The 24,096-nt window shown below is 41.9% G+C and overlaps 1 protein-coding gene across 4 annotated transcripts in view; it reads right to left on the minus strand.

The window, feature by feature from the left end:
* The window catches only part of LOC105495690 (ubiquitin conjugating enzyme E2 V2), a 55,679-nt gene that overhangs the window by 1,213 nt on the left and 30,370 nt on the right, over nt 1-24,096 (minus strand). For all 4 annotated transcript variants that reach the window (XM_071068285.1, XM_071068284.1, XM_071068286.1 and 1 more), the window contains 2 exons: nt 20,589-20,737; nt 12,790-12,915 (listed from right to left, as the gene is read on the minus strand). In XM_071068285.1, coding sequence (XP_070924386.1) covers nt 12,790-12,915; nt 20,589-20,737 — 275 coding nt within the window. The remainder of the gene's footprint in view (nt 1-12,789; nt 12,916-20,588; nt 20,738-24,096) is intronic.

Below are 24,096 nucleotides of genomic sequence, written 5' to 3' on the forward strand. Positions count from 1 at the left end.
TCCAATGCCACTACCCAAAATCTGGGGAATTATCTCACACTGAGATTTAGACGAAAGCTACTAAGCTGATCTCTGCTTTCAGATTTTTCTTTCCAATGTATTCTATGAACTATTCCTAATTATTTTTTTTTTTTTTTGAGAGAGAGTCTCACTCTGTCACCCAGGTTGGAGTACAGTGACATGATCCCAGTTCACTGCAACTTCCGCCTCCCAGGTTCAAGCAATTCTCCTGCCTCAGCCTCCCAAGTAGCTGGGATTACAGGCACCCGCCACCACGCCTGGCTAATTTTTCTATTTTTCATACAGACGGGGTTTCGCCATGTTGCCCAGACTGGTCTCGAACTCCTGAGCTCAAGTGATCCACCTGCCTCAGCCTCCCAAAGTGTTGGGATTACAGGCATGAGCCACCGCACCCAACCCAAATCAATCTTCTGTGAAAGAGCAACAGAATGGGGATGGAGCTCCTTGCACGCCCATTCAGTTAACTGTCAGCATTTGACCTGTCCTGCAGTTCCCTGGAAAACTCCACTCACAGAGCTTTCCTTTATCTGACCTCAGAGCTCACCTATCTTCAATCACCTCCTACGTTGGGCATTTGTCAAAAAAAGCTGAGTCAAACAGGAAGGTGGGCCAGATGTGGTGGCTCACACCTGTAATCCCAACATTTTGGGAGGCCAAGGCGGGTGGATCACAAGGTCAGAAGTTTGAGACCAGGGTGGCCAACATAGATAGTGGAACCCCGCCTCTACTAAAAATACAAAAATTAGCCGGGTGTGGTGGCACATGCCTGTACTCCCAGCTCCTTGGGAGGCTGAGGCAGGAGAATCACTTCAACCTGGGAGGTGGAGGCTTCAGTGAGCCAAGACTGCGCCATTGCACTCCAGCCTGGGCGACAGAGTGAGACTCTGTCTAGAAAAAAAAAACACCGGAAGGTAACCAAAATACTTAAGCAGACAAGCTGGGAAATGAGGTGTCTATAGAGGTGTTGAAAAGCCCCAAAACAGGCCTGGGAATCCAGAAGACCACACACATGTGTAGGGCTATGCACCGGCTTATGAAAGAGCTGAGAAGGCCATAAGCTGTCATCTACAGCTGACCTCAAGCAACATATAAGACTATATACAGGCTGGGTGCAGTGGCTCACGCCTGTAATCCTAGCACTTTGGGAGGCCGAGGCGGGCAGACTGCCTAAGTTCAGGAGTTCAAAATCAGCCTGGGCAACACGGTGAAACCCGTCTCTACTAAAATACAAAAAATTAGCTGGGGGTGGTGGTGTGCGCCTGTAGTCCTACCTACTCGAGAGGCTGAGGTGGGATAATTGCTTGCACCTGGGAGGCGGACATTGCAGTGAGCTGAGATCATGCCACTGCACTCCACCCTAGGCGACAGAGCAAGACTCCATCTCCAAAAAAAAAAAAAGATTATATACAAGTAGGACCTATCCCAGAAACAGAAGATAGATTCAGCATTTTAAAAATCAGAGTAATATATCATATTAACAGAACAGAGAACAAAAACCATGATCATCTCAATGGATGCAAAAAAGCTTTGACAAAATCCAACAACCTTTCATGATATAAATACTCAATAAATTAGGAATAGAAGGAAATTACCCCTCAACCTAACAGGAATCTACAGAAAACTTAGAGCTAGCATCATATTTAATAAAGGCCAAATGTTTTCCTCCTAAGATGAGGAATAAGACAAGGATGTCCATTCTCAACACTTCTTATATTTTCTTTCTTTTTTTTTGAGACAGGGTCTCACTCGTTGCCCAGGCTAGAGTGCAGTGGCACAATTGTGGCTTACTGCAGCCTCGACCTCCCTGGGCTCAGGTGATCCTCCCACCTCAGCCTCCCAAGTTGCCGGGACTACAGGCACGCACCACCACAGGCCCAGCTACTTTGGCTCGCTGCAACCCACACCTCCCCAGTTCAAGCGATTCTCCTGCCTCAGCCTCCCAAGTATCTAGGAAGACAGGTGCCCACCACCACACCCGGCTAATTTTTTGTATTTTTAGTAGAGACAGGGTTTCATCATCTTGGCCAGGCTGGTCTTGAACTGCTGGGCTCAAGGGATCTGCACACCTCGGCCTCACAAAGTGCTGGGATTATAGGCATGAGCTACCACCACCTGGCCCCGTTCTCATCACTTCAACATTGTACTGGAGAGGTTCTAGCCAGGACAATTAAGAAAGAAAGTGAAATAAAAGGCACCCTGATTAGAAAGAGAAGAAGTAAAACTACCTCTATTTGCAGAAGAAATGAAAGAAATGATCTGGTATATAGACAATTCTAAGGAATCCACTAAAGAAATTATTAGAGCTAATAAACAAGTTAATCAAGGCAACAAGATACAGGTTCCATATACAAAAATTAGTTTTTATTTACACTTGCAACAATCTGAAATAAAAAATAACATACAACATAAGTATAAATTTAACAGAAGTGCAAAACCTGTGCACTGAAAACTGTAAAATAGCTCCCCTCCCTCCTTCCTACCTCCCCCTTTCCCTCCCTCCCCAGAAAAAAGAGAAAAAAAAAATTAAATAGAAATAATTTAAAGGTCGGGTGCGGTGGCTCATGCTTGTAATCCCAGCACTTTGGGAAGGCGAGGCAGGCAGATAGCCTGAGGTCGGGAGTTTGAGACCAGCCTGGCCAACATGGCAAAACCCCCATCTCTACTAAAAATACAAAAATTAGCTGGTACATGCCTGTGATCCCAGCTACTTGGGAGGCTGAGGCACAGGAATTGCTTGAGCCCACAAGGCAGAGGTTGCAGTGAGCCAAGATTGCGCCACTGCACTCCAGCCTGGGCAACAGAGCTAGACTCCATCTCAAAAAAATAAATAAATGAAAATAATTTTTAAAAACTGTAAAATATAGTTGATAGAAATTAAAGAGCTAAATAAATATACATGGGTCAGAAGACTTATTACTATGAAGATGACAATATTCATCAAGTTAATTTAGAGATTCAATACAACTCCTATTAAAATTTCAACTGCTTTTTTCTTGCTTGCAGAAATGAAGGCTTATCTTAAAATTCATATGCAAATGCAAGAAACCCAGAGTAGCCAAAACAATATTAAAAAAAGAAGAACAAAATTATGACTTCAAAACTTACTACAGGCCAGGCGTGGTGGCTCACTCCTGTAACCCCAGCACTTTGGGAGGCCAAGGCAGGCATATCAGCTTGAGGCTGGGAGTTCAAGACCAGCCTGGCCAACATGATGAAACCCTGTCTCCACTGAAAACACAAAAAATTAGCCAGGTGTGGTGGCGCATGCTTGTGATCCCAGCTACTTGGGAGGCTGAGGCATGAGAAGTGCTTAAGTCCAGGAGGCAGAGGTTCCAGTGAGCCAAGATTGTGCCACCGCAATACAGCCTGGGTGGCACAGCAAGACTCTGTCTCAAAAACAAACAAAAAAACTTACTACAAAGCTACAGCAGTCCAGAAAGGCAGGCCAGGTGCAGGGGCTCACACCTGTAATCCCGACACTTTGGGAGAGATAGGCGGGTGGATCTCTTGAGCCCAGAAGTTAGAGACCAGCCTGGGCAACATGGCGAAACCCCATCTCTAGTAAAAATACAAAAACTAGCCGGGTGTGGTGGCGCACACCTGTATTCCCAGCTACTCAGGAGGCTGAGGTGGGAGGATCGCTTAAGCCCAGGGAGATCAAGACTGCAGTGAGCCATGATCACCCCATTGCACTTCAGCCTGGATGACAGAGTGAGACCCTGTTTCAAAAAAAAAAAGGCGGGGCGTGGTGGCTCATGCCTATACTCCCAGCACTTTGGGAGGCTGAGGCAGGCAGATCATCTGAGGTCAGGAGTTCATGACCAGCCTGGCCAACATAGTGAAACCCTGTCTCTACTGAAAATACAAAAATTAGCTGAGTGTGGTGGCAGGCACCTGTAATCCCAGCTGCTCGGGAGGCTGAGGCAGGAGAATCACTTGAACCCAGGAGGCAGAGGTTGCAACGAGCTGAGATTGCTCCACTGCACTCCAGCCTGGGTGACAAAAGCGAAACTCTGTCTCCAAAAAAAAAAAAAAAAAAGGGGTGCTCCCATAAGGATATACAGATCAATGGAATACAATTGAGAGTCCAGAAATAAGTCCTTATGTTTATGGTTAATTGATTATTGACAAGGATGCCAAAACAATTCAAGGGGAAAAGAAAAATCTTTTCAACAAATGGTACTGGGACAATTAGATATCCACATGCAAAAGAATAAAACTGAACTCTTAACTCATACCATTCACCAAAAATATCTCAAAATGGATCACAGACCCAAATTAGGACTTAAAACTATAAAACATTAGAAGAAAACATAGGAATAAATCTCTGTGATGTTGGATTTCACAATGGTCTCTCAGATATGACATCCAAAGCACATTTGACAAAAGAAAAAGTAGATAAATTATGACCGTATCAAAATTTAAAACTTACACTGCTAACAAATGCAAGTAAAAAGAAAAATCAATAGAATGGGAAAAAAATACTTACTAATCATATATCCAATCAGGGATTTTTGTATAGCACATAGAGAACTCTTACAACTAAATAATAAAGGCCAAACAACCCAATTAAAATGTGGGCTAAAGGCCAGGCACGGTGGCTCATGCCCGTAATCCCAGCACTTTGGGAGACTGAGGCAGGTGGATCTCCTGAGCTCCAGAGTTCGAGACCGCTCTGGGTGACATGGTGAAACTTCATCTCTACTAAATACAAAAAATTAGTAGTAGCGCCTGTAGTCCCAGCTACTCGGGATGCTGAGGCACAAGAATTGCTTGAGCCCGGAGGCAGAGGTTGCAGCGAGCCAAGATCGCACCACTGCACTCCAGCTTGGGCTACAGAGTAAGACTGTCTCAAAAAAAAAAAAAAAAAATGGGCAAACGCAGACTGCGATAGGCAACTTTTAAAACAGCTCCCAAATATCCCCAACTCCTGATATTCATGCCCTATGTAATCTCTCCTCTTGAGTATGGGCTAGATCTATGACTTGTTTCTTTTTATTTTTGAGACATGGTCTCACTCTGTTACCCAAGCTGGAGTGCAGTGGCACAATCTTCGCTTACTGCAGCCTTGACCTCCTGGGCTCAAGCCATCCTTCCATCTCATCCTCCTGAGTAGCTGGGACCACAGGCATGTGCCGCCATGCCCAGCTAATTTTAGTTTTTTTTTTTAGAGACGGGCTTTCACCATGTTGCCCCGGCTTGTCTCGAGCTCCTGAGCTCAAGCAATATGCCTGCCTCGGCTTCCCAAAGTGCTGGAATTACAGGCATGAGCCACTGCACCTTTCTTTTTTTTTAAATGTTTTTGAGACGGAGTCTCACTCTGTCGCCCAGGCTGGAGTGCAGTGGTGAGATCTCAGCTCACTGCAAGCTCTGCCTCCCGAGTTCAGGCCATTCTCCTGCCTCAGCCTCCTGAGTAGCTGGGACTATAGGTGCCCACCACCACACCCGGCTAATTTTTGGTATTTTTAGTAGAGACGGGGTTTCACCATGTTAACCAGGATGGTCTCAATCTCCTGACCTCGTGACCCACCGGCCTCTGCCTCCCAAAGTGCTGGGATTACAGGCGTGAGCCACCACGACCAGCCTTAATATTTTTTTTATTCATTGTTTTACGTACAAAGAGTTGTATATAATTAATGTATACTACTGGATAAACTTGGAGATAAGTATACATCCATAAAACCATCACCACAATCTATATCATAAACCTATCCCCTACTTCCAAAATTTTCTCTTGCCCTTTTATTATAATTTGTGTGTGTGTGTGTGTTTGTATGACTCTGATTTTTAAAAAGTCTGGCTTCCATCTTGCTCTCTCTTGCTTGCATTCACTGGCCTCACAGACAGACATCACCTGCCTTGTGGTGAACTACCCTATGGAGAAGCCTATGTGGCAAGGAACTGAGGGCGGTCTCTGGGTAATAGCCTGAGAAAAACTGAGGCCCTCAGTCCAGAAACCCACAAGGAACAAAATCATGCCTACAACCATATGAGTGGGCTTGGAATTGGATCCTTTCTTAGTTAAGCATTCAGATGAGATGGCAGCACAGGCTGACATCTGAATTGCAGCCTATGTGAAACCCCAAACCACAGGACCTACTGAAAACTGCACCCATATTCCTGATGCACAGAAACCGAGAGAATGTTTGCTGTTTTAAACTACTTTTAAAAAATGGGCAAAGAATCTGAATATATATTTCTCCAAAGACATACAAATGGCCAATAAGCACATATAAGGTGCTTAACATCATCAGCTATCAAGAATTGTAAATCAAAACCACAATGAAATACCACCTCACACCCAACAGGATGGCTAGAATCAGACATAGTAACAAAGTCCTTGATAAGTCAGGACTTGCTTCTGCCATTTTGTTATTTATTTTCTGGTTGTTCTGTGGTCTTCCTTCCCTCTTTCCTCGTTGTTTTCCTTTTTTTGAAAGTGATTGTTCATGTTGTTATGTTTTAATTTCTTGCTTTTTATTTCTGTGTTTGTGTTGTAGATTTTTTATTTGGGGTTAGCAAGGATGTGGAGAAGCTGGGAACCTGCATACACTAGTGGTAGCAATGTAAGATGGCCCATTCACTTTAGAAAACCTTTCTTGACAGTTCCTCAAAAACTAAAACATAGATACCATATGACCCAACAATTCCACTCCTAAATATATATCTAAAAGAAATGAAAATATTTGCCCACTCAAAAACTTGTACACAAATATTCATAGCAACAGTATTCATAATAGCCAAAAGTAGAAAAATAGAAATATCTACCAGGAGATAAATGGATAAATAAAATGGGATCTCCATACAATGGAATATTATTCAACAATAAAAAGGAATAAAGTACCAATACACACTACAAACGTGGGTAAATCTTGAAAACATTACGTTAAGTCACCGAAGAACACATACTTTATGATTCTATTTATATGAAACATCCAGAATGGGCAAATCTATAAAGACAGAAAGTGGATTAATGGTTGTTTAGGGTTGAGGGAGGTGGTATGGAAAATGACAACTGAAGGGCACAGATTTGCTTTGGGAAGAACAAAAATGTTCCAAACCTGGGTCATGGCAGTGATTCCACAATGTTGTGGATACTAAAAATCCTTGAATTTTACACTTTAAATGGGCGAATTGTATGGTATGGTATGTGAATTATATCACCATGAAAGTATTTGAAAGTAGAAAAGAAAAATAATTTGAGTGATATTTATTTTAGAAACTAACGCCAGGTGCAGTGGCTCACACTTGTAATCCCAGCACTTTGGGAGGCTGAGGTGGGTGGATCGCCTGAGATCAGGAGTTAGAGACCAGCCTGGCCAACATAGTGAAACCCCGTCTCTACTAAAAATACAAAAAATTAGCTGGGCATGGTGGCGGGTGCCTGTAATCCCAGATCCTAGGGAGGCTGAGGCAGGAGAATCGCTTGAACCCAGGAGGCAGAGGTTGCAGTGAGCTGAGATCGCACTACTGCACTCTACCCTGGGCAATAAGAGCGAAACTCCGTCTCAAAAAAAAAAAAAAAAAAAAAGGAAAAGAAAAGAAACTAAAAGAGTAAGAAAAATGTTACAGTGGTAAGGTACATTTAAAATGCTTCCTCTAACACTTTCACTTTAAAGAGTGGCAACCTCATTAGCTTATTTTAAATAGACTCCATAATTGAACAGTTTATAAAAATAAGTAGAGAGAATACCAAGCTATTTCTAAAGCAGACACAAACACTTCCAGCTGTAAATGGTAGTTAAATAAACATAAGTGATTGCAAATCCTGTGAAATACCAACAGGGTGAAAAAAAAAAAAAAACACTGGAGGAAAAGAAAAACAAAAAAGATGAAGAGAGAAGACACAGTAAAGAGCATGAGAAAATAAATATCATGTCAGAATAAAATCTGCATCTTATCAGTCTACAACATACAATGACCTCCAAAATGTGAGATCTCACTGCATAAGACAATGAAATTTACACTTCAGAATGCTAACCACCCACAGGGAATAATTTTGCCTCGTCGTATTAAATACATATAAACTAAAATTACTAAAGCGACACCCACCATCAATGCCTGTGAACTACAATTCATGAGATACTTAGCCTCGAAATATATAAAACTATCCTGGCACAATCACCAGTGTGAAATTCTGTACCATTTACTAGTTATAAAAGTAATAATCCAAACTCTTAGATGTAAATGGAAGAGAAAAACAGATGTCCAATATATTCACCCTACCCACAACCCTCTATACACACATCTACACTCCAATAATGATTAAAATCAGTATTTATTTTTCTCTTTCCCAGTCCCCATTCCAGATTGACAGTAAGAAGGGTTGGTGGGAATATACATTCACAGGGTCCTGTTATACGCCACTGGTGGGGCTGACATTGACCTGGCCCTGCGGAGAGCAGCTTGGCAATATTCAAGCTGAAGAAAGCCCCACGCCACGGCACACTTCTAGATGTATTCCGAGAATAGCGCTACTCAAGGTATGTCCATGGAAAGGGGCAGGCCACGAACTGAATTCTACTGGTCCTTGACAAGATAAACATTGCAATTGAGAGTAAGAATTTAGAAAGTTTTACAGCAATCTGACGGAGAACATTTTAATTTAAAAATTTTAAACTTGGCTAGACATAGTGGCTCACGCCTGTAATCCCACCCAGCACTTTGGGAGGCCGAGGCAGGCAGATCACCTGATGTCAGGAGTTCGAGACCAGCCTGGCCAACGTGGTGAAACCCCATCTCTACTAAAAATACAAAAATTAGCCAGGCGTGTTGGCGGGCACCTATAATCCCAGCTACTTATGAGGCTGAGGCGGGAGAATCACTTGAACCCAGGAGGCAGAGGTTGCAGTGAGCTGAGATTGTGCCACTGCACTCCAGCCCGAGCGACAAGAGCAAAACCCCATCTCAAAAAAAATAGGAAGGGGAAACAAGAGAAAGCCACACACAGAATTAACTCTATTTATAATGTAGTCTTTGTACCAGTAAGAAAAAAATCTGGGCGGGCAGGGTGGCTCACACCTGTAATCTCAGCACTTTGGGAGGCCGAGGCGGGTGGATCATTTGAGGTCAAGAGTTTGAGACCAGCCTAACCAATATGGTGAAACCGCATCTCTATTAAAAATACAAAAAAATTAGCTGGGCGTGGTGGCACATGCCTGTGGTCCCAGCTACTTGGGAGGCTGAGGCAGAAGAATTGCTTGAACCCAGGAGACAGATGTTGCAGTGAGCCAAGATCGCGTGACTGCACTCCAGCCTGGGAGACAGAGTGAGACTCTCTCAAAACAAAAAGAAAAAAATCTGTTACAAATAAGACAAATGTTAACATTTGACAAAGCTAGGTGGAGGACACATAGATGCTGGTTCTATCATTCTCTAAAACTTCCTCTATTATATTAGAAACATTTCTTTTAAAATCAAAAAAATAATAAATTTATAGTAAGTGCAACAAAAGAATAAGAGTGACTATAACAGAGCAATAGAAGGGACATAACTCAAGTTGGAACATCAATAAAGAGTTCTGTTAAAAAGTGGAATTTAGGCTGGGTGCGGTGGCTCATGCCTGTAATCCCAGCACTTTCGGAGGCCAACGCGGGTCAGGAGTCCGAGAACAGCCTAGCCAACATGGCAAACCCCCATCTGTATTAAATTAGCCAGGTGTTGTGGCACACACTTGTAGTCCCAGCTACTTCGGAGGCTAAGGCAGGAGAATCACTTAAACCCAGGAGATGGACGTTGCAGTGAGCAAGACAGTGCCACTGCACTCCAACCTGAGTGACAGAGCAAGACTCTGTCTCAATAAAAAAGAAAGGGGAATTTACAGTGAGAAATGAAGGACCCATAGGAGTTAGCCAGACTGTGGAGGAAGGAGGAAGAGCAGAAGTGCAAAGGTCTTGAGACCAAACGAAAGGCATGCAAGCCAGTGTGCACCTTGAGCATTCCCACCCAGTGAGCCATGGCAAGAAGCAAGCATGCTGAGGCTGATGCCCCTAAAGGAATCTGAAGTGCAGAAATGACATGACACAATTTGTCTCTTAGGAGGATCCCTCTGGCTGCTAACTTTGGAAAGATTGGAAGGGATTTTAAAAAGCAGAATCAGAGATGTTGTTGCAAGAGTCCAGGAAATAAATGATGGCCAATATTCACTTGGTGGCAATGTAAACAGAAAAACAAGACCTAAATCGAGTTACAGTTGGAACATAAAACTGACAAGGCTTAATGATAAATGGGTTGGGAGAAGGGAGGTAGAGAGGGATGCAAAATATCAACTAATGGACCAAAAGCCCAAGAGATCAGATAAGCTTATTAGAGGTAGGTCTGAAATTTAATCTAAATTTCCTAGCTTCCATGACAATGTAGAACACACCATTGGTTACTTAATTTACAGCAACTATAATGTAAAAACAAACCAGTAGTGGAGAAAAACAGATACATCTAGTAGCAAAATCTAACAAAGATCTTCTTCATAAAGGCAATGCTGTGCGTCACACAGGACATTCCCTAAATAATATCCTTTCTGTGTACTCATATGCTTTATAATCCTGCTCCTATCAAATTTCTTAAAAATAGATAAGTGTACATAATTTCTAGAATAACCACTGAAAGAACACAAACAGAATGAAAGAAGTTGAGAACAACCATTCCAAAAGTAGGCAAGAAACATGCAGAAAAATAGAAACCACCAACTAAGATGATCTATTTAAACCTGAACATGTAAGTAATTATGTATATTAAATGTAAATGGACTAAATGCTCCCAGTAAATCACAAAGACTGATCAACTGAGGACTGTGAGGGCTAGAGAGACTGTCAGGTCCCAGCTCTGAGTTGGCACAGGGGTGAGCAGTGGGAGGGGTGTGGGGGGTGTTAATGGCCCAGCAGGTGCAGGGCTAAGGTTTCCAATGACCTTTTCCCACCTTCTTCCTTTCTCAGGGTCATGCTTTATTTGGCCTGGTGCCTCCCTGCTGGACGCACCAGCCAATCTGGGGCCCTGCCTCAGACCTGCGTATTACGTTGGGGATGAGGGGCAGGGAGCTGGCTGTGAATCCAAGATTCAACTTGTTGCCAGAAATACAGTTATATGAAGGGGAAATTGAGTAAATAAGTAAATGCATTGGGGAGCATGGGAGCCAGGTTTCTCAAATGGAAAGGAAGAATCACAGAACAAACCCTATAGTCTTAGAATAAAATTAGTGGGAGTTGTTAGTATAAACTCGTGGTTTTTAACAGATGGTAAATAGATGAGAAGGAAAGAGAGAAGGAGAGAAGAGAGGAGGATGAATTTGTGTACATATGTGATACATTTGTAGTACAAAATACACTGGTAGAGAGAGGAAACACAGGGATGGGATGAGAAATCAAGGATACTGAGATCCTATTTCCTAAGATGGATGATACTAATTTTATGATGATGATATGTTATTTTGCTTCCTAAAATGTATTTTGTATGTGGTGTGCTCTCAACATGGCACCAAGAGAGCCTAGGCTTCAAAGACTTATCATGAACTTAACAATCTACTCATATTGGAAATTCAGCTGTTTCTACTAACTAACTTGTGTGGGTCAAGCAGGGCATGTCATTTTGTTTAAAGAGACAACAGGCTGGACACAGTGGCTCACGCCTGTAATCCCAGCACTTTGGGAGGCCAAGGTGGGCGGATCACTTGAGGTCAGGAGTTTGAGTCCAGCCTAGCCAACATGACAAAACCCCATCTCTACCAAAAAATATAAAAATTAGCTGGGCTTGGTGGCATGTGCCTTGTAGTCTCACGTACTTGGGAGGCTGAAGTGGGAGAATCACTTGAGGCCAGGGGAAGTGGGGGAGTACCACTGCACTACAGCCTGGGGGACAGAGTGAAACCCAAAAATAAACAGACAATGATGCTCAGCCATGATTGTTTCAACACAGATACACTTGCTCCTCAAAGAAAAAAACCCTTTATGAATATTCATCCTTTTCATGAATAGTCATCCTTTTAATCCCACCAAGTGTACCTTAAACCTCAGAAAAGTAACATTCAAAGAGAAATAATGATCATCTTTATTTTTGACGGCGTTTCACTCTTTCGCCCAGGCTGGAGTGCAGTGGCACAATCTCTACGGGAGTGAGCACCATGCCCCGCCCAATAATGGTCATCTTTTTACCAAATAAAGATCAACTGAAATATGACTTACTAAGGCAATTAAAACCCTAAGAAAACTTTTGGCCGGGCACAGTGGCTCACATCTGTAATCCCAACATTTTGGGAGGCCGAGGCAGGCGGATCACCTAAGGTCAGGAGTTCGAGACCAGCCTGGCCAAACACTGTGAAACCCCGTTTCTACAAAAACACAAAAATTAACCGGGCATGATGGTGGGTGCCCGTAATCCCAGCTACTCGGGAGGCTGAGGCAGGAGAATCGCTTGAACCCAGGAGGCGGATGTTGCAGTGAGCCGAGATCACACTATTGTACTCCAGCCTGGGCGACAGAGTGAGACTCTGTTTCCAGAAAAAAAAAAAAGAAAGGAAAAAAAAAGTTTTAACCACCACATACATCTATTCCAGGCAAGCACATTAAGGTTTTTAAGGATGGCCTAATTTATATTAATAAAATAAAAACAACATAATGCAACCTTCTTTAGACTTCTGGCTTAACAAAAGTCCTCTTTTAAAAACTTTCTCCTAACTACATATTAATATCTTACACATATTATGCTGTGTGTATGTATAATTAACATATAACTCTATACATTATGTTATATAAAACCAATATGACTATATTAACTTACCATCCCACTGGAATTATTTATTCCATTCATATTAATTTTTGTTACAAATCTAACTGACGGAGGAGCTTCTGGGTATTTAGGTCCACATTCTACTTTCAGGCTATATATTCTGTTTTCATAATTTGTCTGGAAGGCAAAAAACAAAAAGACAATCAAAATAACAATACCTAAAATATTAATGTCTAAGTGCTAAAAAAAAAAAAAAAAAAAGCAAAAGTACAATATGAATGTACTTGATAAGACACTGTTTATGATTAAGAATTTATTTTTCCACATTCAAATTTATTTCACCTCTATGGTGAGAAAAAATGCAATAAGCATACTTAAAAATTGAGATTTTACAAAATTAATTCCATGAGATCTTACCAAATTAATTCTACAAAGTATTATCAATATGATCACAACTTGCTTTTGTGATAAAAATGATGCCTGTAACAAATTAGAAGGAAGAAGGAAAAAGGAAAAACCAAACCACTTAAATTTAGATTTTGCTAAAAAGTTTACATTGTAGAGGGAGGGGCTACTTGAGACTTGTGTCAAACATATATGAGGTTTCTGTTTTACACAACAGTTCTGCTTATTCCTATTGTTCCAGAATTGACTATTAATAGTGCCTGTTTTCATTCTCAAAAGGGTCTTGTTGGATAACAAATTATATGATCATACTACTTAATATGGCAATCAATAACTTCTAGCAAAAAAGAAAACCCCACATTATACCATTGTGCAGCAATAAAACATAATTATTTTATGTCTCCTGTTAGTTATACTTACGTTGCTACTTCATTAATTTTGAGGTTCATTAAATCCCATTATCTGAATTCAGAGAAACAATAGCAAACTTTATGTTTACACATCATTTTCAAATAGGTATCAAACTTAAAGCTTCTAGATTATCCAGGGCTTATTTTCATGCCTATAAATTAGCTCTTCTTTCTCCTATGGCTTTTGTTCACTTGGTTAACTTATTAGTGTACCATTAAAACAGCAAAGTAAAAAATAAACGAATCCTTGACCGGGCGCAGTGGCTCAAGCCTGTAATCCCAGCACTTTGGGAGGCCAAGATGGGCGGATCACGAGGTCAGGAGATCGAGACCATCCTGGCTAACACGGTGAAACCCCGTCTCTACTAAAAAATACAAAAAACTAGCTGGGTGAGGTGGTGGGCACCTGTAGTCCCAGCTACACGGGAGGCTGAGGCAGGAGAATGGCATAAACCCGGGAGGGGGAGCTTGCAGAGAGCTGAGATCCGGCCACTGCACTCCAGCCCGGGCGACAGAGCAAGACTCCGTCTCAAAAAAAAAAAAAATACCAAAAAAAAAATAAATGAATCCTCACCTTGACTCAGGAGATTAAAAAGAAAAAAATTGTTTTAAAGAGAATTTATAATTATTGAAATTTTAATAAATTTTCTAAATTATAATTAAAATAACATAAAAATATATACATAAATAAATGAAAGTGAAAAATTTAATACCTGCTGGCTGCTGAATAAGACCAGAGAGGGAGGAAGCTAATCAACCATCTACAGATCTCACCTACTCAAACTGATCCCGTCCCCATAAACAAGAGCTATCCAAATGGAGGTCAGATTTGCAGTATTAAACTACTCTAATGTAAAACCTATGCAACAATCTTATATGTATGTTATTAAATATCTCAATATTTTTAAGAAAAAAAGCTATATAAAACTTATCTGAGATTAATAGCAAGCAAATATTAATAATATCCCCAGCACTTTCAATATATAAAAATGACTAAAATCAGATAGATCTAAAGATTATCTTGGCTGTGGTTCTCCAATCTGGATGCATATCAGACACCCCTATGATAGAGCAATTCTTTTTTTTTTTTTTTTGAGACGGAGTCTTGCTGTCGCCCAGGTCGGAGTGCAGTGGAGCGATCTCGACTCACTCACTGCAAGCTCCACCTCCCGGGTTCACGCCATTCTCCTGCCTCAGCCTCCCAAGTAGCTGGGACTACAGGCACCCGCCACCACGCCTGGCTAATTTTTGGTATTTTTAGTAGAGACGGGGTTTCACCGTGTTAGCAAGGATGGTCTCGATCTCCTGACCTCGTGATCTGCCCGCCTCGGCCTCCCAAAGTGCTGGGATTACTGGCGCAAGCCACCGCGCCCGGCCCTGATACAGCAATTCTATTCCTAGGCATTTACCCAAACGAAATGGAAACAAACATGTTCACAAAAAGACTTCTACAAGAATGCCCATAGCAGCTTTATTTGTAAAAGCAATAATGTAGATTAAATCCAAATGTCCATTAAAAAAATTGATAAACACACTGTGGTATATCCATATAGTAAAATACTATTCAACAATAAAAAGAAACACACTCCTACTACCTGAGATAACACAACTGAATTGCTCAGACTTCATGCTGAGTAAAGACGAGAACCGTAAGTGTACACACTACATGACCCTACTTATCAAAGCTCTACAACATGCAGATCTCTCAGGTGCAGGAAGCAGGGGTGGGTGTGGGAAAGGGCACAGGGAGCTTTCTGGACTGACGGGAATGTTCTTTATTTCCGTAGGGGTAACAAGCTACATTTGTCAAACTCACGGCACATCTGTGCATTTCACTACATGTAAATTCTACCTCAATTCCTTTTAAGTTAAAAAACAAACAAACAAACAAACAAAAAACCAAAGCTCTTTTCTGAAGGATTTTATGTTAAGAAAAAAAATTTTAGGCTGGGCATGGTGGCTCACACCTGTAATCCCAACACTTTGGGAGGCCGAGGCAGATCACGAGTCAGAAGATCGAGACCACGGTGAAACCCCCTCTCTATTGAAAATACAAAAAATTAGCTCGGTGCGGTGGTGGGCGCCTGTAGTCCCAGCTACTCGGGAGGCTGAGGCAGGAGAATGGCATGAACCCGGGAGGCGGAGTTTGCAGTGAGCTGAGACCGTGCCACTGCACTCCAGCCTGGGTGACAGAGTGAGACTCCGTCTCAAAAAGAAAAAGAAAAAAAATTTAATCCCAAAGCTAGCCTATTAATCTAATCCAATGCTTACAGTAAATATCACCCTAACTTCTGACACCTTTGATTTTATCCCCTCTAAATTTTAAATTAACAGGCTGGGCATGATGGCTCATGCCTATAATCCCAGCACTTTGGGAGGCCAAAGGCAGGCATACTGCCTGAGGTCAGGAGTTCGAGACCAGACTGACCAACATGGTGAAACCCCATCTCTACTAAAAAGACAAAAATTGGTAGCACATGCCTGTAATCCCAGCTAGTCGGGAGGCTGAGGCAGGAGAATCACCTGAACTCAGGAGGTGGCGGTTGCAGTGAGCTGACATCAAGCCACTGCACTCTAGCCTGGGTGGCAGAGCAAGACTGTCTCAAAAAAAAAAAAATTACATTAACAGCCAAGTTTTCCTGTTATCTAACAAAAAGCAAGAGCAAAAAAAAAAGAGGAGAAAAACAAACTAATATTTACTAAGTCAAGTACTCAGGTAGTCTCCTATTATGTAATCATTATTTCACTTAATTCTCATACTGTTTCTATTTTAAAGATGGAGACAGTACCTTCATTTACATATGAGAAAACTTGAGAAAGTACTAAACTCTAGTGACAACAAATATTGCTTCAGAAAACTGAACACAGAAACATAGAAAAGAAAAACTGCTAATCATATAAATCCAAATAAATACTAGAACATAAAAAATGAGGGATCTGGCTGGGTGCGGTGGCTCACGCCTGTAATCCTAACACTTTGGGAGGCCGAGCAAGCGGATCACCTGAGGTTGGGAGTTCGAGACCAGCCTGACCAACATGGAGAAACCCCATCTCTACTAAAACTACAAAATTAGCCGGGCATGGTGGTGCATGCCTGTAATCCCAGCTACTTGGTAGCCTGAGGCAGGAGAATCGCTTGAACCTGGGAGGCAGAGGTTGCGGTGAGCCAAGATCACGCCATTGCACTCCAGCCTGGGCAACAAGAGCGAAACTCCATCTCAAAAAAACAGGGACCTTTAGTCAATAAAGTATAAAAAATAAAAAACAACTGGCCAGGCACAGTGGTTCATGCCTATAATCCTAGCACTTTGGCAAGCCAAGGCATGAGGGCCATTTGAGCCCAGGAGTTTGAGACCCATCTTGTCAACATAGTGAGACCCCTGTCTCTACACACACACACACACACAAATTAGCCAGGTATGGTGGTGTGCCCCTATAGTCCCAGCTACTCAGAAGGCTGAGGTGGGAGGATTGCTTGAGCCCAGGGAGTTAAGGCTGTGAGCTGTGATCGGGCCACTACACTCAAGCCTGGGTGACAGAGTGAGACTATCTCAAAATAAAATAAAACAAAAATAAAAAACAACCAACCATGTAACAGTATGTTAAAAGTCTTCCTCCTCTCGACCAGCACGGTGGTTCACACCTGTAATCCCAGCACTTTGGGAGGGCCGAGGTGGGCAGATCACCTGAGGTCAGGCTGAGACCAGCCTGACCAACATGGAGAAACCCCGTCTCTACTAAAACCACAAAATTAGGCCAGGCACAGTGGCTCACGCATGTAATCCCAGCACTCTGGGAGGCCAAGGCGGGCGGATCACGAGGTCAGGAGATCGAGATCATCCTGGCTAACACAGTGAAACCCCGTCTCTACTAAAAATACAAAAAATTAAAAGGGCATGGTGGTGGGTCCCTATAGTCCCAGCTACTCGGGAGGCTGAGGCAGGAGAATGCCGTGAACCCGGGAGGCAGATGCAGTGGCGAGCTGAGATCGCACCACTGCACTGCAGCCTGAGCGACTGAGCAAGACTCCGTCTCAAAAAAAAAAAAAAAAAAAAAAAAAAAAAAAAAAAAATTAGCTGGGTGTGGTGGCATATGCCTGTAATCCCAGCTACTAGGGAGGCTGAGGCAGGAGAACCACTTGAACCTGGGAGGCAGAGGTTGCGGTGAGCCAAGATCACACCATTGCACTCCAGCCTGGGCAACAAGAACCAAACTCCGTCTCAAAAACAAACAAACAAACAAAGAAGTCTTCCTTTTCTTCTGGCGAGATGTAGGTACTCTACCCTGGAGATAAAACTGTTCTCAACATCTCACCTTCTAAGGAGAAAACAACTGTGGTAAGACACCAACTCCTGCCTGTTTTATGAAAAGGCAACTGAATATACCCGCTATAACCTCCTGCCTTCAAGAGAACTGAGAGAGAGGGTGATGCAGAGAAGATCATCAGGTGGTGAGCAGAGGCCAGCTCCAGAAGAAGCCTGTGCCTTTGCAGGGCACACCCTCCTACCTCTGCCTGGCACTCAAAGGAAGTTAACGGGTCTCTGATGAGGTTCAAGACACACTATCCCAAAGTACGGCACCTTGGCACTTAAGAAAACAGCAGAAGCAAGGTTACTCTTACCTTACCTTCGCCCCCTTCTCCTCTGAAGCAGACCCTAAAATCTAGCTGACCTCCCCATGAAGTAGGTCATGAGAACCACTCCAAAGGGGTCTTGTCTTATGCCAAGAAAGGAATGAAATCCATAGACACAGGAATAATCTGAACAAACAGGCCCTGGTAAGTTCCCCAGTTTACTACCTAGTGTGTTACCATCAGATCCAATCACGCTGTTACATTACTGTCCACTCTTCACCAAATTTAGCATAAAAATACACAGGTTTTCCTGTTTCTTTGGGTCTTCCTTTCTGAATGTTCCCATGTCATGTAAAACTTAAATAAATTTGTATGCTTTTCTCTGCCTTTTATTATAAGTGCCTCAGCCATGAAGCTTGAGACAAGTGAGGAAAAGCTATTATGACCTTTTCTCCCCTGCAGCTCCAAAACCACCAACCACTGAGAGTGGAGGACCGCCACAGCATCTTGTCAGTGTGCCCTGCGCCCCTTGAGCAAGGAGAGAGTTGTGGAGAAGCAGCCTTCACCCCCATCCCAGTGGATGGAGTTTCCTGAGGTTCAGTGACACCAGGAATGGCAACCAGTTGGAGCATCCTGCAGGGGGCCCCAACCGGGTGAAAGACCAAGCAGGAGCCGGTCCACCACAGCTAGGAACTGTGCTGTGGGTCAGCCCACAAGACCACTGATGAACTCATCACAAGCTCCAAAACATTCTTAAAGAATAAAGTCTGCTGCAGGCAGTGGCTGGAGAAAAACCAAATCTAAATAATTCCAAATTTATATTCTACCAAGTTCTGACTGTTAAATCTTCAAATCAGTAAGTCAGAATGTTCATCAATTATAAGCACTTTTTTTTAACCAAACAGACCATAGTAATAACGTTCACAGGCAGTGAAAATCAAGGTTTTCATTATGCATACCAAGTTATAAGGAACTCTATCCATCAATATTATATTTCCTTCCTCAAATGTCTTTAGGAAAAAATAGAGCAAGGTACACAGGCAGCCTATCAGTTTAGGAGTGTGCATGAATTTTGCAAAGGAACACCAGAAAACAACAGAAAACACACTAATTCATTCTCTATAATTAATGTTGCTAATTACCTGATACATTTTTCTTTTGTAATAATCAGGAGGGGCTGGGTGCGGTGGCTCACACCTGTAATCCCAGCATTTTGGGAGGCCAAGGCAGGTGGATCACTTGAGGCCAGGAGTTTGAGACCAGCCTGGCTGACATGGTGAAACCCCCTCTCTACAAAAACTACAAATATTAGCCAGCAGTGGTGGTGCACACCACCTCAGGAGGCTGAGGTGGAAGGATCGCTTGAGCCCACGAGGCTGAGACTGCAGTATGCTGAGATCACACCACTGCCTGGGTGACTGAACAAGATATTGTCTCAATAATAATAATAATCATCATCATCATCATCATAAGGAACTCTAAACTCTACCCAAGAGCAAAACTGTTGAAATGCTCTCATCATAAGGTAGCAACCAGTATACAAAACCAAAGACTTGAAAAACCCTTCAAATGTGTGCTCTTTCTAACAAGCCAAAAACATTGCAGGCACACATTTCAAAGATTCGCTGCAAGGAGTGCAGTGGATGGGACCATTAAGTAAGGAATGCAACGTAAAAATAAATAAATAAATAAAAATTTTAAAAAATCCCAAGCTAGATAAAAAGACTTTGAGTAAAAATAAAACTTCATAAACCCAAGAAAGACCTAAGACAAAGTACAATGGGCCAGTTGCCAACCATACTAGAAAAAAGTGCAAGAATCATAGACTTTTTATAGATGAAGAAACTGAGACCTACAGCATTTCTATGGCATGTGAAGTGTCAGAGGGCAAATAGCAACGTGCACTCAATGCAAACCAATTTAGAAACCCTCAGGTTCACACCAGAGGTTAGTAACATATTACGTCAAAATGACTGCTCTCCCCACATACCCCCTCCATTTCCTCACCTTTTGTCCTCTCTATCTGGAATGTTCTCCATCCCCATCACCACCTTCTGAAATCCTACCAGTCAGTCCTTTAGCGCTCATTCCAAAGGCAACTTCCTCCACTGTTCAGCCTTCCTCAATTATTCCAGCTAGAAGAAACATATTCTAAAGTCCTGCAGTGAACTTGCTCTGTCATATTTAGAATCTGTCAATTTGTACTGATTTTTTTCTCCTTTACTAAACTGCAAAACTTTGATGGCAATGACCGTATCAACCTTCCTCCCCGCAATCCTCTACATAATCAAGGATTATATCCTGCACATGGGAAGCATCAATAAATGTAAACAAAATAAATAAAAAGGAACTATTTTAGAAGTTATCATAATTGCTTATTTTAATATCAATAGTATAAAATAAATGTTAACTCTAAAGTAACAATAAGTATTAATAGAAAAAATATAATTTATAACACTGACCCTTGGTGGCCCAATAATCATGCCTGTCCACCTTGTAAGTGTCATATCTTCATCATCTTCAAGGCCCCAGCTAACCGTACCATCGCCTACTCCTTTTTGTCCTTCTTCAAGTTCTTCCAACAAGCGAAAATTACGAGGAACTTTAACTCCTATACAAAAGAACGTCAGTGTAAATGTAAAAAGCTCATAATTATAAGAGCTACACATATTTAAATTCAGCTTTTTCCAAATTAACTTTTATAAATTATTTCCCAAAAAGACAAAATTCCCTTTAAAAGGCATTCTGCTCCAGAAAGTGCTGGATCTAACAACCCCTCAAAATGAAAACCCTAAAGAAAGCACTGTACCAAACATTAATAGCAGTATACAACACGTGTATAATTCCTCATCCATTTTATACTGACATGTCAATCAATCATAAGGAAATCGTTAGAAAGTGAACGTTTCCCCTACTTGAGGTTTCTGTTACAGTCAAGGACTCTGCATCAAACAAACAGCCATGACCAGAAAGTTAATAAAAGCCAAAGTTCATTAATACATACTCTCTAATGATTTTTAAAGAGTAGAATTATGTTCCATCTTAGAAAGTGCACCAGAAGGTACTGTCTTTTAGAATCCTGAAGCAGTCCCACCCATGTAGGGGCATGTGAAAACAGAATCTGTCAGATCGCGAGTTCGTGACCAGCGTGACCAACATGGAGAAACCCCATCTCTACTTGAAATACAAAATTAGCCAGGCGTGGTGGTGCATGCCTGTAATCCCAGCTACTTGGGAGGCTGAGGCAGGAGAATCGCTTGAACCCGGAAGGTGTAGGTTGCGGTGAGCCGAGATGCCACCATTGCCCTCCAGCCTGGGCAACAAGAGTGAAAGTCCATTTAAAAAAAAAAGAGTGTTTACACAAGTAAAGTGTGTCTGCTTTTTAAGAGTTTATTCAGTTTAGGAAGGGGAGTCAAAATTTGTACTTGATTTCAATTTATTGAAATTGAAAGTATTCCTAACTTTTTTTGCTTTCGTGTATATGCAAAGGTAAATATTTATTAATCAAACCTTATAAATTTGAGGTTATTTTAGCCTGATTTCTCAGAACTTTTAATTTGTCTGTGTAGAAATGGGTTTACTAAATATTTTTAGACAATTTCTTAAGTATCTACTTTTATTTGCATACAGTAAGTTAGGAAAGACATTTAAAGTTCCTCATACACCTGCTGTGTTATTTTGTGTGTATGAGAGTCTCGCTCGTAGCCAAGGCAACCTCCACCTCCCAGGTTCAAGCTATTCTCCTGCCTCAGCTTCTCAAATAGCTGGGATTTCAGGCGTGCACCACCATGCCCGGCTAATTTTTGTATTTTCAGTAAAGATGGAGTTTCACCATGTTGGCCAGACTGGTCTGGAACATTTAATGTTCCAGAGGCAGAGGCTGCAGTGAGCCGAGACTGCACCACTGCATTCCAGCCTAGGCGACAGAGCAAGGCTCTGTCTTTAAAAAAAAAAAAAAAAAAGGCCGGGCACAATGGCTCACACCTGTAATCCTAGCACTTTGGGAGGTCAAGGCAGGTGGATCACGAGGTCAGGAGATCGAGACCGTCCTGGCTAACACCGTGAAACCCCGTCTCTACTAAAAATACCAAAAATTAGCCAGGCGTGGTGGCGGGTGCCTGTAGTCCCAGCTACTCCGGAGGCTGAGGCAGGAGAATGGCGTGAACCCGGAAGGCAGAGCTTGCAGTGAGCTGAGATCACACCACTGCACTCCACCCTGGGCGAAAGAGCGAGACTCCATCTCACAAAAAAAAAAAAAAAAAAAGAAAAAAAAAAGACCAGCCTGGCCAACATGATGAAACCCTATCTCTACTAAAAATACAAAATTTAGCCAGGCATGGTGGTGCACACCTGTAATCCCAACCAGCAACATGGGAGGCTGAGGCAGGAGAATCGCTTGAACCCAGGAGGTGGAGGTTGAAGTGAGCCAAGATCAAGCCCCTGCCTGGGAGACAGAGCAAGACTGTCTCGAAAACAAAAACAAAACAAAAAAAGAAAACAAAACAGAGGGGACACTTTCCTAGATTTTAAGACTTCCTCATCAGCTAAAGAAATCATTAAGAAAATACGGAATTAGTGCAGAAATGAACAGACTAATGAAAAAGAAAAGCCCCAAAGCAGACATATCATATATGAAAATGTGCTTTTTAGTAGAGGCAACACTAAAAGTCAGTAAAGAGACTAGAGGCATGACAAGTAAATGCAACCTTGGTTATCAGGAAAAATATTATTGTCATTATTTTGCTTTAAAGAACAGTAGTGGTGAAATCTGAATAGGGCTGGTAGATAACAGTCCTTTCTCAATATTAATTTCCTGGTTTTAACAATTATATTGTAAGAAAATGTCCTAGTTGAAGTATGTAGGGGTGAAGAGACAGTATCTGTTAACTTAACTTACTCTTGAATGGTTCCCCCAAAAAACAAAATCGAATGTGGAGGGAGGGGGGAAGAGAGTACACACAAGAGCAAGCAAAAATGTTAAACATTAATATTTGATGGATCTGCATGAAGGTATATGGGAATCCTTCGTACTACTTATGTAACTTTTCTGCAAATCTAAAGTTATTCCAAAAGAGAACAAACAAAAAAAAAGTAGAAAAGGCTAGGCATGGTGGCTCACACTTGTAAACCCAGCACTCTGAGAGGCCAAGGTGGGCCAATCAACTGAGCCCAGGAGCTGAAAACCAGCCTGGGCAACATGGCAAGACCCCATCTCTAAAAAAATACAAAAATTAGCCAGGTGTGGTGGCTGGCACATGCCTGTGGTCCCAGCTATTCAGGAGGCGAGGATCACCTGAGCCCGGGGAGGTCAAGGCTGCAGTGATCTGTGATCACACCACTGCACTCCAGTCTGGGCCACAGAGTGAAACCCTGTCTTAAAAGAGAAAAAAAAAAAAGTAGGAAAAGTTAATGGTGTTGGAACATTTTACCAATATGGAAAAATAAAATTAGAACCCAATCTGATCTCATAGTATATATAAAAATCAATTATAGGCAGATTAAATGAAAAGATAAGCCACAGACTGAAAAAAGGTATGAATAACAAATAGCAGACAAGAATGTTATTCAAAATACAGAAAGAATTCCTCCTAGAAATCAATAAGGAAAAGAAAACCCTAGAGAACAATGAGAACATATTAGGAATAAGGTTTACAGAAAACAGTAATGACCAACAAACATATAAATATGCTCAACCTCATCAGTAATCAGGGAAACGTAACAGCTTATTCTAGCCACCAAACTGACAAATATTAAGTCTGATAATTCTTTATCTGGGCAAAGATGTAGATATTGGAAGTTCATTCACTGCTGCAGTTAGAATACACTGGTATAGAAGCTCTAAACAAATGTAGTTTTTATACGTATATACATATGTAGCAAAAAGTATAAAGGTGTTAGTGGAAAAGATATTTAAAAATCAGGGGTCGGGCGAGGCACAGTGGCTCACGCCTGTAATCCCAACACTTTAGG

This window comes from Macaca nemestrina, chromosome 8, assembly GCF_043159975.1.
Source record: "Macaca nemestrina isolate mMacNem1 chromosome 8, mMacNem.hap1, whole genome shotgun sequence".
Classification (NCBI taxonomy): Eukaryota; Metazoa; Chordata; class Mammalia; order Primates; family Cercopithecidae; genus Macaca; species Macaca nemestrina.